Here is a 17,378-nt window from a genome sequence, read left to right as displayed (position 1 = left end):
GCCATCCAGATAATATGTTCTTTTAATTTTAGTCAGTGGAAAATACCTGTTGCCTCTTAGAGAATATTGTTTGGAATAACTACTACCCGCCCTCTGCAAGAAAAAAAAAAAAGAGAGAGAAGAGAAGATTGTCAGTTACTTAAAAAAAAAAAAAAAAAAAGCAGTGTGAAAATATACACTGTCTCTTGCAATAGTTTCCATAGCTTATTTCAGAAAGGAAAGGCAAGTAAATGATCCATTTGTTATTGGCATTTTTGTGTTTATTTGGGATGAGTGTAGACGGGTTGAATGTTTGGAAAGGACATTGATCCCTTTTCAAGCACTTTTTCATTATTTCTGTTTAACAACAAAGCCAACATGTGTTCATGTTGCATTTGCTCTTCTTTCCACAGCCCTCTCAGCTGGATCAAATGGTGAGTTCGTTTTTATATTTTGCCCACCGAGCCAAAGCTTGTTGCATCGTGCGATATAAGCTCTAGATTTCCCATTAAAAAGCCTCATCCTCTGCTTTTTGCCTCCATGTGAGGCTCCTGGGTAGCAAGGATATGTGCAGCTGAAGCCTGGCTGGGCCATTCCTTCAGAAACCCCTCTTCTCCCCCAGAAAGCAAAAACAGATGTGCTAACCTGATTAACAGCTAAAATCCCGCTTGGGATTGTTCTTAGGTGTGACCGAGAATTTCATGACTCCTGTTAATTAAAACTATAAACTATAACCTGGCCTAGTTCTCCTAAATGAACACAGCTGCAGGACTCTTCCTTCCCCAGGTGTTTTTATAGGTCATACACTGTTTCTGTCCAGAGGATAAGCCACGGCTTTCCTGGAGGGGCCCCCACCTCCAATGGCTGTACTCGGCTTCCCCTCAAAAGGGGGATGGGAGGGTGGTGATGAGGAGGGTCTCCTTCACCCTTAGGGAGACATGACTTGTCCAATCCCGGACTGCTCTCCCTTTGCCACACATAGACCCAGAGAATTAAGTAAGTCATTTTAACCTAATACGCACTTACTGTGCATTCACTGTGTGCCCAAGAAATGTGCTAGGCCCTGAATATATAAGGATGACAAAAGCATAGTTCCTGACTTTAAGGGGCTGTTATTCTTAGAGGGAAGATGCACAAGGAATAAATCAACAACACCGCAGTGTAATTTAGTCAGTACAGAGAGGGTTGTAAAGGGGGACAGAGTGATTGACATCAGTCTATGAAAGTGGTTCCAAGGAAGACTTTCTAGTGAGGCAACCCCCGATGAATAAGGATGAACTTGAGTTTAACAGGTGGCTGGGGAGTGGGGAGCCAGATGAGGTCAGTCCTAGCCTGAGTTAATGCAGTGTGTGTGAAACCCCACGGTGTGAAGGGAGCAGGACGTGGCTCAGAACTGCTGGTACTTAAAATACATGGGGAAGAGAAGAAGCTGGAGGTAGTAAAGCAGGGTCATATCCCAAAGGGCTCCACGTGAGAATTAGCAAAGAGGAGTGGAGAACCGGGGAAAGACTGTAATCTGGAACTAAAAGTGCGGGGTCTATAATTCTATGATAATAGAAATGTCCTATGTCTACACTGATCGTTAGCCAGTACCAGTGATGTTAGCTTTAAGAGCTTGATGTCTAATAGCAATGAAGACCGTGCTCCCAAGCCTTGAGTCCATATTTGGCCAAGCTAGCCGCTGTTTTGTCCATTCTGCAATCTATTCCTGTAAATACGAAGTGAAACAAAGCACACGAGAGATCTCAACAGCTCCCGGAAATGTCTCTCGAAAGCAGTCCTGTGTTTGGGGCCCCCGACAAACCTTTCTCTTCTTAGACAACCTTACTGTTACCAGCAAGTAAGAGGTTACTCTTTTGCTTTCTGCTGTAGCAGCACTTCCTAAAATATAGTCCATGAAATGCTGGGTCCATGAGCTGTTCCAGAAAAATGGGAATTCCATGGTCAAGTAAATTTGGGAAATAGCGCATGTGAGCACTTTCCCCTGCCATGTATTTTCAGTGTACCAATTTGCACGTCTCTATACATTGAAATAAGGAATTGTGGTGTTAAATTGGTAAACTCAGAGCAGCTCTTCTTAGCTTCATCTCAGTTCCTACCTTCTAGTAATTCAGCAGTATAACAAATTCAGTGACAGCAGGTGGGTCAACCAATTCATCCTTGAGAGATTTTCTAGTTGCTGATCAGTGAGATGGTTTCCCCAGAGATGAACTATCCCCGGAAGCTGTATACTTCTCTTCTTCCTCTCTACAGCTGGAACCAAAGCCAGGTACCTCTCTAACACCTGCTTTCTTCACCTGAGCTACAAGGGGGCTAGAATAATAGAATGCCCCTGCATGGCATTTTTGATATAATCAAGGGGTAGGACATGTCCTACCTGCAAGATTCTGTGATTAAGGATACGGCTGGAAAACCCTTTTCCTAAGACTCAGCAGCTTGGAAGAGCTTCCCAGTGATAGGGCAATTCATTTTCAGAGAAATGTCACTTTCTGCTATGTAATGGGATTTTTTTTTTTCATCTTCTGAATCATCACTAATTGTGTCATTAGGTAAATCAAGCTCTTTGCTATACAGTGTTACCACCTGTTGAATATTTGCTTGTGAAAAGTATTTTTTATCACATGTATTTTTCTGATTATAAACATAATACATGTTTATTGAAGAAGGTTTTAAAATTTTGGAAAAATGAAAGGAAATCACAATCACCCCAAATCACATCTTGTGGAAATAACTACCATTAATAATATGCCTTCTTTGGTATATTTTCTTACAGTTATATATATATAACAGAATAAAACACACACACACACATGGAATCATAAGGGATAGAGTCTGGTAATAGTTGGAGGAAGGGAAGGAAGAAAAGAAAGAAAAGGTCTGTCTGGCTTTCCTATATTTGTAAGTCAGATGAGTGCTTCTCAAACACGTCCATCTGTCTGATCAGTGTCATGGCCTACCGCCCCCCCCCCCCCACTCCTTGCTGCGAATCATTATTGATTTGCAGTCACAGCAGACAGAGTCGAGAGGCCACTTGACCACTTGCTGACTGACCATCCCATGTCTTTGATACTGGGGCAGTTGTTGATTCAGCCCAGCCCAAGACGAATTAGGTAAAAAAGGGATTCTAGGCAACAGTGGATTTCCTTTTTTATAATTTTATATCTGCCTTCTTTAGTAAGGCCTTTTGTAGTATTGGGACACTTGTTAGGGAAAGATGATTCTGGCAAAAATTACTTTCTTTAAAATCAATATTTGATGATATGTTGGCAATTCCTACTGTGCCAGGTCAGTCTCCTCCAAAATAAAAGCCCATGTCCACTATGGACTCACAGTACCTGAGAACTGGGAAAGACCTAGGAGATCACATAGTCTAATGGTTTCCACAATTCGTGTTTGGCAAAGAACCCTTTTTCATATGAATCCTTAAACAGAACCCTGATGTATAAGACTGATAGAGCACATCTGTTTTGGGCAAAACAGGTTTGGAACTTGTGTTCTAGAATCGCAGAATCCTACTCACTCAACCCAACTAAGGCAGCCCCGAGATGCTAAGGTGGACCCTTAAGCCTGTGAGGCACATGGTTTAAAAAATAGGAATCTGGAGGTACCTGGGTGCTCAGTCAGTTGAGCATCTGACTTTGGCTCAGGTCATGATCTCGCAGTTCATGAGTTTGAGCCCCACATAGGGCTGGCTGCCGTCAGCCTGTCAGTGCAGAACTCACTTCAGATCCTCTGTCCCCCTCTCTCTGCCTTGCCCCTGCTTATGCTCTCCCCCCCCCCCAAAAAAAATTAAATAACAAATATGAATCTGGTCCTTTATTTATAGACATGAGGACTGAGACCCATAAATTGCCTTCCTAATGTCTGGCAGGTATCAATAGAAATGAGGAGATTGGAACCCAGGACCTCTGGGTCTGGTGCTTCTTCTACTTTTTCACAGCCCTGACGTATTCCTTTCAGGGCCTGGGAGACCTTGACCTTGCCCACCCTCCCAACCCCCGCAGGGATTGGACATGGAGCACGGGGAGAAATTAGGATCCATGACCGTCCTCTTAGGTAGCATAATTTTACTAGTCATTGCAATGCCACACTTGACAATGAATATTGCTCTCTTTTGGTGTGTGTGTAGTATGTGTAAATTTTTTTTCAATGTTTATTTACTTTTGAGAGAGAGAGAGACAGAGACCGAGTGCAAGTGGGGGAGGAGTGGAGAGACAGGGAGACACAGAATCCGAAGCGGGCTCCAGGCTCCAAGCTGTCAGCACAGAGCCCAGCCTGACGTGGGGCTCGAACTCATGGACCATGAGATCATGCCCTGGGCTGAAGTTGGACACTTACCCAACTGAGCCACCCAGGTGCCCCTGGCATGCATACATTTCTAAAAGCATGAATGAGCGTTTCCCCCTCTCGTGATAAGCAGAGTACCTTAGAAGCATATCCTTGCCCGTGCCCGTCTTGGTGGAGGACACCAGCAGCAGCAGTGAATACGGCTCGGTTTCTCCGGACACGGAGTTGAAGGTGGATCCCTTCTCTTTCAAGACGAGAGCCAAATCCTGTGGAGAGCGAGACGTAAAAGGAATACGGACACTCTTTCTGGGGTAAAGATCGGACTTACTTTGGGTGAAAGAACTACGTCATGTGTCATTTTATAAAGGACACCGTGATTTATGCTGCATTAAATTCTTAACAGCATTCCAGACGAAAATTTCGAAGACCACAGTGCTCCACCTTCCCCTGAAGAGAAAGATTCTGGATTCTTTATGCTGAGGAAGGACAGTGAGAGACGGGCCACTCTTCACAGGATCCTGACCGAGGACCAAGACAAAGTTGTGAGGAACTTAATGGAATCTTTGGCTCAGGTAACACCTCTCATGGATACTTGGTTTTCCAGACTTTGCATACTTTCACTGTGTCATCACCCCTCGGAACTGTCACAGGCCATGTGGAGAAAGGAAGGAACTGTAGGGCTCTTGAGGATGAAACCTGCCTCCCCCAGACAGGAAAAAAAGCAAATCTCCAATGTAGAAACCACATTAAAAAAATTTTTTTTTATTTATTTGTGAGAGAGAAAAAGAGACAGAGGGCAAGAGGGGGAGAGACGGAATCTGAAGCAGGCTCCAGGCTCTGAGCTGTCAGCACAGAGCCAGACTCTGGGCTTTAACTCACAAACGTGAGATCATGACCTGAGCCGAAGTTGGACGCGTAACCGACAGAGCCACCCAGGTGCCCCTAGAAACCACACTTCTGAACATAACTATTTGTAAGTCACAAGCACACTTTCCGTGTTGGTCAGGTTCCAATGAGCTATAAGCCACTGTGACCCTTCGTTCATTTGTTTATGAATTCAATCTGTTTATCAATTCAGTTATCAATTCAACATGCATTGAGCCACATGACTTGATAATTCGGACAGTGGCACAGGGCTCCCTGCCAGTCTCCTCTGAGCATTTAGGAAAATACTGCAAACACGAGGGCCCCCCTGATTGTGGGGCTATATTCAGATGGACAGAGGGTGACGGGAAATAATGAGTAAATTATGTAGTGTGTCAGAAGGCCGCATATGCGATGAAAAAACAAAGCCGCTCAAACCCTTATTCCTCTTGTATTCGTTTGCTGGGGCTGCCTTAACAGAATACCACAGACTGAGTAGCTTCAACAGCAAATTTGCTTCTCACACTTCTGAAGACTGAAAGTCTAAGAGCAGGGTGTTGGCAGGTTTGGTTTCTCCTGAGGCCTTTTCCCGTGGCTTAAAGTGGCACCTTCTCACCATGTCCTCCCCCAGCCTTCTATCCCTGTGCACCCCGGGGGGGTGTCTCTTCCTCCCCTTGTAAGAACACTAGCCCTATTGGATTAGGGCCCCACTGATAGGATCTCAGGTAACCTTAATTACCTCCTAAAGACCCTCTCTCCACATACAGTCACATGGGAGGTTAGGGCTTCTACGTATCAATTAGGGCCAGTGGTGGGGCGGGGGACAGTTCAGTCCCCAATACTTGGGAAAATATGTTCCCTGGTATTCTGCATATCTGTAGATATGAGGAAGAATCCCCTCCCCAAATTTGCCCCAGTAGAAGCAGGGCGTCCCCCAGCTCCAAGCCTCTGGTGATGCCTCCTGTGTTTGGAGCAGAAGCTCAGGTCTCTTGAGGGTATAAGCCTCCACAGACATGGTCGGTCGCAGACATGACACTTGGTGTTTTCTTTTAGTTGCATGGGCATCAGGGACGTGTCTCCCTGCTCTGGCTCCGGTGGCCACCATCTGTCTCTCCTGTGCATACCTTCTTCCCTGCCTTCTGTCTTGGGAAAACAGCTGCAAAAAGGGTGTAGCTGGAGGAGTCACGTCAAGTTTGTCTCTCAGGCCAACGGTCTATCTGGTCTCAGCTTGTCCTGGGATATAAATGGAGCAACACTCTCTTCCTTGGCTCTTGTCTTTGTCTTGAGAACCCCACTAAGCTCCTCTGCTGATTCCGTCACCTTAGCAATTGTCTAATGCCCACCTCTTTTGATCCCGTAAGAAGGGACAAAGGCCACATGTGTGCCAGCAGGGTCTCTGGGTACAAGACCTGAAATGAACGCCAGCTGCACTTTCTGGGAAAACCCTGCTTGGGTCCTAAAGGAAAGCTGTCTCGAGCGGTTATTCTGAGGCCCAGAAAGGAGGGGCTCTGGGCTGGGGGGCAGCTGGGGCTCTGGGCTGGGGGTAGAGTGAGTACCCGGGACTCTGCACAGGAATGGTGGGGGGTGTGGAGGAGATGGGAGCAGTCTTGAACCTGTAGCTTTCTCTCTTGCCTTTCCTTCTGCTCACTCTGGTCATTCAAGGACAGGGGAACCAAATTAAAAAAATTTTTAAGTTCATTTATTTCGAGAGAAAGAGAGAGAGAGAGAGAGTGAGTGTGGGGGAGGGACAGAGAGAGAGGGAGACAGAGAATCCCAAGCAGGCGCCACGCTTTCAGAGCAGAGCCCGACACAGGGCTCTCTATCTCATGAGCCTCGAGATCATGACCTGAGCCAAAATCAAGAGTCAGACACTTAACCAACTGAGCCACCCAAGGTGCCCCGGAAGGGGAACCAGATTCACATGAAAGGTGCATCTGGGCAGCAATCGGAAGTCGTTCATTCATTCAGCAAATACATATTAACCTTCTACTGAATGACAATCACTCGTCTGTGTGCTGTTGATACTACAGTGAACAAAACTGTAAGAAAATGTACCCCATTGCAGCTGACATTCTAGTGGGGGAAGAAAAAACAATAAAAATTAGTAAAGATATAGTAGTAGTAGCAATGTATACAGCCACACGTACAGTTATAATATATAGTATGAATAGTAAACCTATAGTAATAATATATTCCGTGTGGCATAATGAGAGCAAACATTTTGCATGAGCCAAGTATTGTTCTTAGTATTTCATGTGTATTCACTCATTTAATCCCCATGGCAATAGCGCTATAGTGATAGTTCTGTTAGCATCCTCGTTTTGAGAAGCGGACACAGAGGCACAGAGTTGTTGAGTAACTTGCCCAGGCCACACAGCCCTAAGCAACGGAGTCAGGATTTAGACCCCCACAGTCTGGCTCCAGGCTCCGTGCTCTTAACCACCACACCGTTCTCCTCCCTGGGTGACAGCTCCCACACGGCAACCAGTGCTGGTAGAAACATAAAGCAGGGGAGGGATTGGCGCTTTCGGTGGGGAAGGAAAGGAAATCACCGTTAGCCGCTGTGAAGACTTCTCCGCATGGTGGCCACTAATGCAAGGTGCCTGTCGGAGGTCAGAAACATGGGGAATGTGGGCATTGCCCAAATCTCATCATCACCCCAAAGGATGTGCTCCTCCAGCGCAGAAAGTGTCTGCTTGTTTGGGGATTTTGAAGGTCCACCAGGCAGGACTGCCGTGACCATTGTCAGGGTCCCAGCTCTCAGCACAGAGCCTGGCAGGAGACTTCACTTCCATGACTGTGCTGAAAGTCTTAAATTTCACCGTTGGTTAATCCTGTTTAATTGTCTGTGACTTCCTGTTTTTTTCATGCACACTTGAATGTTTTCCATAGAAGGAGAAAGAAAAATACTCTTAAAAGCAACCATCAGAGGGCATGTGCTGGTGCACCCGCCTGAAGGCACCGGTGAGAAACTGTGGGTCAGAATCACATGCTAAATCCCGAATCATCCAGTGATAGCAAGGGTCCTTCTGAATGTATCACTAAGGATGCTGTGATGTCACATGCTGGCCTAGAGGTAGAGCAGGTCCCAATCTAGGCTTACTGCCGGCTCTTCCAGCTGATGGGGGCAGAAGAATGCAATTATTAGGAGCCTGGGCTCAGCCTCAGCTTGCCTCTGCTTGAGGCCAGGCCCCACCACTTCCAGGCTGTGTGATTTAACAACTCCGAGGCTGAATTGCCTAATCTATACGACAGAGGAACGCTGGTATCTACCTCATGGAGTTTCTATAGGGAATAACTAAGACCATGAGCAATTGAGATAATAATAGAGAGTGTGTCACACATGTTAACTATTATTATTGCTGCTGTGTGAGATAATAATAGAGAGTGTGTGTCACACATGTTAACTATTATTATTGCTGCTGTGACCATTATCAAGCAGGCTAATCCTAGTTGTCTCATCTCTTTCAGTTTTTTCTACAACCAGATGGAAAGAATTATTTTCATTGCCTTAAATATCTCTAGATGCATCTTTACATGTAAGCCTGCCCTTTTGTAACAAGACCAAGCACGGAGATGTTGGTCAGGTCCCCAAACCAGCCCACAAAAGCCCTTTCAACCTGTAACATCCTTCTGAAGCTCACTCATCATTTTGAGAAGGTTTAAAGGATAAAGACTAGAGAGCGCCTCTGCGGAAGAGTCTGGATGGTACCGAGTGCTAGGAAAGGCACACCTGTCAGATGGCACCTTCTGACGCTGAATCAGGCTCCCTGGTACCCGAGATGCTCATTTGTGTAGGCATGCTGATGAGAGCACATGAACACAGGAGTTAGAACAGAAATACCGATTATGCAAGTGGATGAAATACCCCAGACAGAAAACACTTGCCAGAGTCGACAGCATTCCTCTGTAGGACAGTGGCACACACGTCCAAAAGACCGGAAGCAACATGTTTTTCTGTTGTGAAAACAAAGCTAATGTCAGGAAAATGTTGTTTCATCTGCCAGCAAACATGTATCTGACTTGTCACTAAGATAAGCTTCCAACTTCTGAATAACTCACATTTTTCTTCTTGAACATATTTTCATGTTATTATGATATTGCCTGTGAATCTTTACTTTGGGTGTAATTTAGTTGGCGGTAAGAAAAGAAACAAAGTTTGTAATTGTTCCCAGTCTGGTTTTAATTCCCTTAATGACAGCTTTCAAGCTTTTCAATATAATCTTTTCTCAGGAAAACATAAACATGAGAGAGAGCTCCCCAAATGAAAATATACTGAGAGAAAGAACTTGCTGGTACATTTATTTAATTTTAATAGAATCCTAGAAATTGTAATTTTCACAGCCCAGTTGAGGAATTTAACTTTTATGGTGTAGTAACAAAATGTGCACTAGGAGGTAGAAATGAATATAATAAAAATCTCGTTTCTTGAAGTTAAATGAGGATAAGTAACACCCTACTATCTTTCCTTTAAAGAAACAAGGTTCCTTGCACAAGGTAGAAAAATTCACCTTGGCAGAAGGAATGTGTTTAATTATCGTATTATATTTTTAATATGTAAAAATAGTGTCCATTGGTTCATTCTTACAACTAATGGCCTCGTTGGTGGGTAAGCAATTATTTAAAGCGTGGAGTTTGAAGTCGGCAGCCCCCCCTTTTAAAAAAAAATTTTTTTGTTTATTTTTGAGAGAGAGAGAGAGAGGGAGGGAGGGAGAGAGAGAGAGAGAGAGAGAGAGGGAGAGAGAGAGAGAGAATGAGCACGGGGAAGGGGCAGAGACAGAGGGAGACACAGAATCCAAAGCAGGCTCCAGGCTGTCAGCTCAGAGTCTGACACGGGACTCGAACTCACAAACTGCAAGATCATGACCTGAGCTTAACCGACTGAGCCACCCAGGCACCCTTGAAGTGAGCCCCTTGTGGTTGAAAGGAATTGACACACTTCAAGGGCAGTTGCAGTTCTGGGGGCACATTGCAGGTTGCCTCACGTACCAGTGAAGGAGGGGGGCATCTTCAGGTATTCCAGGATGGTGCCTAGCCCAACCTCACAGAGACTGAAACTAGTGAGTGATTCTGAGGGCCTTCACTTGCCAGGAGTTTGTCCGTCCTTTCTTGGGTTTGGCTGCTCTTGGCCCTCATGGTGTGCCATTTCTATTTCTGCGCATTCCCTTCTCCTCTCCACGTAGATTGTCATTCTCAATGCTATTGCTTCTCCTTCCTTCCTTATAACTAGATGTACTCCTGCTATTCTAAAAAAAAATGTTTTAAGTTTATTATTTTTTAAAGAGAGAAAGAGAACTAGCTGGGGAGGTGGAGAGAGAGGGGAGTACAGAGGATCCCAAGCAGGCCCCATGGTGACAGCAGAGAGCCCCATGTGGGGCTTGAACTAGTGAACCATGAGATCATGATAGCCTAAATCAAGAGTCGGTTGCTGGGGTGCTGGGTGGCTCAGTCAGTTGAGCGTCCGACTTCAGTTCAGGTCATGATCTCGCGGTTCGTGAGCCCCGCGTTGGGCTCTGTGCTAACAGCTCAGAGCCTGGAGCCTGCTTCAGATTCTGTGTCTCCCTCTCCCTCTGCCCCTCCACCACTCATTCTCTGTCACTCTCTCAAAAATAAATAAACATTAAAAAAAAAAAAGTGGGATGCTTAACCAACTCAGCCACCCAGGTGCCCCTCATGCTGCTATTTTAGGACTTATTTCTCTAGACTGACTTTGAGCTTAAGATCCTATGGCTCATTGTCTGATCTCTCTTTAGCCCCCATTAAAATTTCTGAACAAGAATTTTATTGCCTCAGCCTGTCCCTGTTCGGGCAAAGCTCTCTACATCTGACTAAATCGTACCTATTCACCAATGTATGGGGTAGGTACCCTTCCTCCCAAAGTCTGATTATTCTTGGGGTGGTGGGTGGGGGTGGGGGTGGAGCATCGAGTTCAAATCTGGTCTTTTTCCCTTAGCTGGGGGCACTTTGAAGCCCAGTTCCCATCAAGGGCTGTGAGAATGGCAGGCTCATGACTAATGTGTCCCACACAGATCAACTGACAGGTTAATTTATTCACAGGGGGCTGAAGAACCTAAACTAAAATGGGAACACATCACAACCCTCATTGCAAGCCTCAGAGAATTTGTGAGATCCACGGACCGAAAAATCATAGCCACCACACTGTCTAAGCTGAAGCTAGAACTTGACTTTGACAGCCATGGCATCAGTCAAGTTCAGGTGGTACTCTTCGGTTTTCAAGATGCCGTAAGTATGACATTTTGCTGCTGTCTTCCCACAAACGGCCAACGAAAATCAGCAAAATAAGATAAGACATAAGTTCTGTTATATTTTCTTTCTTTAAGAATGTTGATGAATGTCTTTTTCGATGATTAAGCGTGAGCTGGTTGCCTCTCCGTGAGCTGCTAAACAGCAGATTCGTTGTTGTATGTGTTTGCATCTCCCAAAGTTAGATACACGTGGTATTGAACACCGTGGGAAATAGCAAAACTAACAGACAGCTCCCGTGGCTGAACTGTGTGCTTATGAAATCACGTAGCCAGTCACTATTTGTTCTTTTGACTTTAGCCACACAGCCCACTGTAGTGGTTCACTTTCTAATTCTGTACGTGGACTGCCATCTAGTGGTCGTTGAGAAAAATGCAATGGTACAGATGGGGATGATCACTGTTAAGTAAAACCAATACTTTTCTTTTTCTTTTTTTCACTTTTTCTCTGGTTTCCATGCACAACACTTTAAACGTGTTTGTTTAAAACATATTAATTCGTCACTAAATGAAAATCAATCCACATGATCTAATGAGAGATTGCTGAAGGCTCTGCCCTCTCAAATGGAGTTGCTCTGCAACACCAACTAGAAGCCCGTCTTTCAAAACCCTGATTCAACACACAACATGCTATTCCTGAATAAGACTTATCTGTGGAACTCTGTGGCAAGAAAGCTTGAAGTGACTCCTAGAAGGTCTTCACAGGGTGAGGGAGACTGAAATAAGAGAGTTCCTGATGGCGCCTCTGGTATAAATATAGAAGCACTTTGCATAATTGTATTTAAATCCCCCAAATTAACTCACTCCTAATGTGTTTATTTCTCCTACATAGATGCCTTGACAATTGTTTTTGGTGCACCAAATGATCTCTCATTTAAAACCAAATTATAATCCTTCAATGGCCACTGGTGTTCTCTGAAACTCTGTGTAAGCTTCTTGGTCTTTGTGCTGTCCTGTGGACGGGAACAGCACTCCTGACTCAACTGAGATCCTGGGTAATGAAAGCAACTGGCAAAGCCCATCACTAATAATTAAATGCTAAAGGCACACTTCACTGCAACTAGGGAAACCTAAACATCTGCAAACAGAATGAAAGAATTTACTGATTTTGCACTTGCCCACACATTTGACTTCCAGCCTACAGGCTGGGAAACAAATTGGCCAGTAGAATTCAGACTGACAGTGGATTTGTTGTAATCATGGGCCTCGGGCCCGGGTCTTACACACACACACACACACACACACACACACACACACACACCCCTGCTCTTGCTCAATCACTGTCCAGGATGGGAATGAACCCCAATAATGTGCCCTGTTTGATGAAGAGCTATGAGGAGCGGGTCATAGTTCTAGAGGATCCTCTTCCATCTTCTGTGTGGGACTCTTGAAAGAAATGTTCCAGTTACCTAATGCTATACTCCGCACTAGTCATAGAAGCAGGCAAAGTCTTTAAGAAATGAAGGTACCAGAACAAACTCATTCTGAAAGGATTTCCTAGAACAAGTGCGAACCTAGCAGTGGTTCACTTCCTTTTGGGAGCAACTACTCTGAGGAATTTCTCAGACTGACTCCTTTCTAAACTGGGGGATTTTTTTTGTAATAAGAGAGAGAAAAGGAGAGAGCATGAGTAGGGGGAGGGGCAGAGGGAGAGAGAGAAAATCCCAAGCAGGCTCCACTCTCAGTGTGGAGCCCCACATGGGGCTTGACCCCATGACTCTGGGATCATGACCTGAGTGAAAACCAAGAGTCAGACACTCAACAGACTGAGCCACCCAGGCACCCCTAAACTGGGGGGTTTTGATGGGGGACCAAGGGCAAGAATAAGCAACTGGAACCCCAGCTTTTGGCGTGGGCTTGCAGCTAGGTCACCATCTCCCTTGCTCCCTCTAAAATCTCTGGTTCCCCCCCCCCATCTCTTTGCCCCCCCCCCCCCATTCACTCTGTTTCTGTCTCTCAAAAAAAAATAATAAACATTCAAAAAAAAACTAATAAAATCTCTGGTCAGAGCCCTGTGGGGAAAATAGCCACTTTTCTTAGAGGGTCATGTCGACCAGCAATTAGTGGAGTTAACTCAAATTTTAAAGAAGCCTCTTTTAGCTTTATGCTAATGGTTATTTTTTTAAATTTTATTTATTTATTTTTAGTTTTTTGAGAGAGAGCACGTACAGTGAGGGAGAGGCAGAGGGAGAGGGAGCCCAGGCAGGCTCCACACTCAGCTCAGTGTGGAGCTCAATCCTTTGACCCTGAGATCATGACCTGGGCCAAAATCAAGAGTCAAATGCCCAACCGACTGAGCCACCCAGATGCCCAATAATTATTTTTTTAAGTTTTTATTTATTTATTTTGAGAGAAAGAGAAAGTGCAAGTGGGGTAGGGGCAGAGAAAGAGGAGAAAGTGAGTTTCATAAGCAGGCTCTGCACAGGCAGCGGGGCTCGAATGCAAGGCTCAAACACAGGGCTCAAATGCAGGGCTAAAACATGAGGCTCGAACTCACAAACTCTTATGACCATGACCTGAGCCAAAGTCAGACGCTCAACCAACTGAGCCACCAAGGCGCCCCTGAAAAAGGTTATTTTTTGAAAGATAATGCATATTATTAGTCACTAAAAAAAAGATACCCTTATGACCCAGACTTTCACTGTGAACAGCATTTCTGGAATATTCTAGCAGCTTCCTCCTCAGAGTCACAACACTGAAGGTCAGTGTTTATTTTTATTTAAAGCCCTTGGATTCTTTTTTCCTCCTTTACCACCTCCATCATCCAATCTGAAGTCATCATAAAAAATGGAAGTTGCACGTTCTGAGTCCTGAAGAAGCAACATTTCATTTAACCAGACTGCCTTTGATTTGCTTACGTGGGGATCACCAGACTTTAATTAGAAATGGCACTTTTTTATTGTTTTCTGGTGACATAAAGAAATTACTCACAGTTCAAGGTGAAGAAACCTCATAGTTGTTTCGTTGATAGAATGTCATCCAGATGGTTCTGTCAGCTAGGTTATTTGCAACTAAAAATTAAAGTAGACTAAATGTCACCTTCTTTCTCCAGGTCAATAAAGTTCTTCGGAATCATAACATCAAGCCACACTGGATGTTTGCCTTAGACAGTATCATCCGAAAGGCGGTGCAGACGGCCATCACCATTCTGGTGCCAGGTCAGAAATAGTTAATTACTTTGCAAATATTTAGTGTTTCATATTTTAGATTACTGTTCAACTATCATTTATGGTGTCTTCTTTACTGCGTCTCAGATCAAGTTAGCCTTTTGTAAAAATCTTTTCAAAGCCACTAAATTAATTTTTATCTAGTGCATATAGTCTAAGGAATGTACTACACCAAGCCAAATGCTTACTATGGGTGAGGAAGGTTGCTTCCTTGTTTTTAAAGGGCATATTTGGATATGGGGGGAAAGAGGAAATTGTGCAGGTGACCCAAATACGTATACATTGTAGTATACGGTTAGCTGTGTCCACAAAACACACTCTTGCTGGTGGTTCCCAAACCTGCCAGTGTGCATTGAGTGATGTCAGCAGCTCTTTAAAATTATAGCTTTTCAGGCCCCATCCCAGACTGAGTGAGTAAGAATCTGCTGGGAAAAAGCCCAGGAATCTGATTTTAATCCAGCTCCCAGGTCATTTTGATACACAGCCAGGTTTGGAAATCACTGGTCTAGACAGATCCCAGCTATGTTTGCAGGGAGGTACAAAACGGGTAGTGTTGATGAAATAGGGTTTTATGGAGTGAGAGACACATTCAAGTTCTAAGACATACTTCCAAAGTACTTTGATAGTGTACTCACTAATGAAAAATTTTAAGCAAAGCTCTTCTGTGTGTGTGTGTGTGTGTGTGTGTGTGTGTGTGGAGAGAGAGAGAGAGAAATGATAGATAGATAGATAGATAGATAGATAGATAGATAAATAAACAGATTTAGATACATAAATTAGAAATATGTTATACTAATTTATACATGTTTTATAAAACATTCTAGGGGCATCTGGGCGGCTTAGTCGATTGAGCGTCTGACTCTTGATTTTGGCTGAGATCACGATCCCAGGATCGTGGGATTGAGCCCCGTGTCAGGCTCTGTGCTGAGCATGGGGCCTGTTGGGGATTCTCTCTGTTTCTTCTTCTGCCTCTCTCCCCTGTTCATGCTCTCTCACTTAAATAAAAAGCAAAAACCAAAAAAAAAAAAAAAGCCACTCTAAAATAGAAATTTTAAAAGATAATTATGAAATATCTTAAAATTTAGGTTATTTACAAATGGTACCACAAACTTTTAAGTCATCATCAGTCCTTCCGAGTTGTGGGATTCCCCCTCTTCTCTCAGAATACCTTGTTTGTTTTGTGAGGGCACTAGGGTCCATCTTTATATTAAACCTTTGTCAATATTAAGTAAAGATTAGGGTAGAAAATTTGCATAGAAATTTTAAATTAGAAAAAAATTCTACAAAGGCGCTAAAACACATAACTAGCAGTTAGATGTGAACCCTGGGAAAGCCGTGCTAGTGTAAACCTAATGTAATGCTCTAAGGAAGTTAACAGATTCTTATATTTAGATGACTTATCATTGGGATGGTCTTGGATGTGAGGAATGTACTCTAGAGGGGCTATATAGTGAAAAGATGTGAGGAGTGAAGGGGAATAGGTGTGTATTAGAGAGGAACAGACATAGGCAGAAGTTAAACACGGTAGTTTAAGTGAGCAAAGGCACGAGATAGTATACTTTGATATATTTAGCATATAAATTATCTGTTAGTCTAATTTTTTAAAACTTCCCTTTAAAAATGGATGACTTAAATGCAATGGATGATATCCTGGAATAGGGGGAAAAAAAATCAGTGAAAAACTTGTGTCTGAATAAAGCCTGTAGTTTAGTTAATAGTATTGTACCGATGTTAATTTCTTAGCTTTGATGACTATGCCGTAGTTATGTAAGATGTACTAGGGGGAGCTGGGTGGAAGGTATACGGGAATTCTCTGTATTACCTTTGCGATGTTTCTGTCAGTCTAAAATTCTTCCAAAATAGAAAGTTTACAGAGCACGCTGACCTTCACACTGTGGTTAACAGGCTGGTAATTCAGGGAGAGGGCAGAGAGTCACGTCTCCTTCTGCTCCAGCGGGTGTCCCAGGGATTGGCAGTCTGCTGTCACCCAACCCATGTGTGGAACGTTCTCTATGAAGAAGGTTTGCTAAGGAAAGCTGTCTGTCCTTCCACTGTGGAATCCCTCTGAGGCTACTAAGGAGTTCGAATGAAAACCAAGATTATTGTTTGCAAGCATTTAAAAAAGAAGTTGAATTTTTTAAATTAATTTATTTATTTTGAGAGGGAGAGTGCCAATGAGCGGGCAGGGGAGGGGCAGATTGAGAGGGAGAGAAAGAGAATCCCAAGCAGGCTCTGTGCTGCCAGCACAGAGCCGGATGCAGGGGTTGATCTCCTGAACTGTGAAATCATGACCTGAGCCAAAATCAAGAGCCGATGCGGAATTGACTGAGCCACCAAAAAATTGGAAATTTTAGAGGACAATAACTAGAAGAAGTATTTTTTATATTCCTCCCAGGTTAGGGGGAAACCATATGCATTTGTATGCCAATGCATAAATGATGAAATATGCGAACAAGAGGAATTGATTTCAAGCAGTTGAGAGTTCCATCAAATTTCTGAATGTCCCTAAAGATTTTGTTATACAATTGAGATTCAAAGAAACTGCATTAAAAATGCTTGTCTTGGGGCGCCTGGGTGGCTCAGTCGGTTAAGCGTCTGCCTTCGGCTCAGGTCATGATCTCACCGTTTGTGAGTTCGAGCCCCGCGTAGGGCTCTGTGCTGACAGCTCAGAGCCTGGAGCCTGCTTTGGACTCTGTGTCTCCCCCTCTATCTACTCCTCCTCTGCTCATGCTCTGTGTCTCTCTGTGTCTCAATAATAAATAAACGTTAAAAAAAAATGCTTGTCTTCACAATCCCTTGTTAAAAATTCCTTCTAGAG

General features: G+C 44.0%; 1 protein-coding gene across 3 annotated transcripts in view; it reads left to right on the top strand.

The window, feature by feature from the left end:
* The window catches only part of MAP3K5 (mitogen-activated protein kinase kinase kinase 5), a 207,460-nt gene that overhangs the window by 175,387 nt on the left and 14,695 nt on the right, over positions 1–17,378 (top strand). For 2 of the 3 annotated variants that reach the window (XM_058735398.1, XM_058735401.1), the window contains exons 21-25: positions 393–413; positions 4,397–4,577; positions 4,670–4,838; positions 11,188–11,373; positions 14,446–14,551. In XM_058735398.1, coding sequence (XP_058591381.1) covers positions 393–413; positions 4,397–4,577; positions 4,670–4,838; positions 11,188–11,373; positions 14,446–14,551 — 663 coding nt within the window. The remainder of the gene's footprint in view (positions 1–392; positions 414–4,396; positions 4,578–4,669; positions 4,839–11,187; positions 11,374–14,445; positions 14,552–17,378) is intronic. The other variant, XM_058735399.1, reaches the window with a different exon arrangement.

The sequence above is a fragment of the Neofelis nebulosa genome, chromosome 6, assembly GCF_028018385.1.
Source record: "Neofelis nebulosa isolate mNeoNeb1 chromosome 6, mNeoNeb1.pri, whole genome shotgun sequence".
Taxonomy (NCBI): Eukaryota; Metazoa; Chordata; class Mammalia; order Carnivora; family Felidae; genus Neofelis; species Neofelis nebulosa.
Note: the sequence above shows the minus strand (reverse complement) of the source record. Positions and strands in the feature narration are given on the sequence as shown.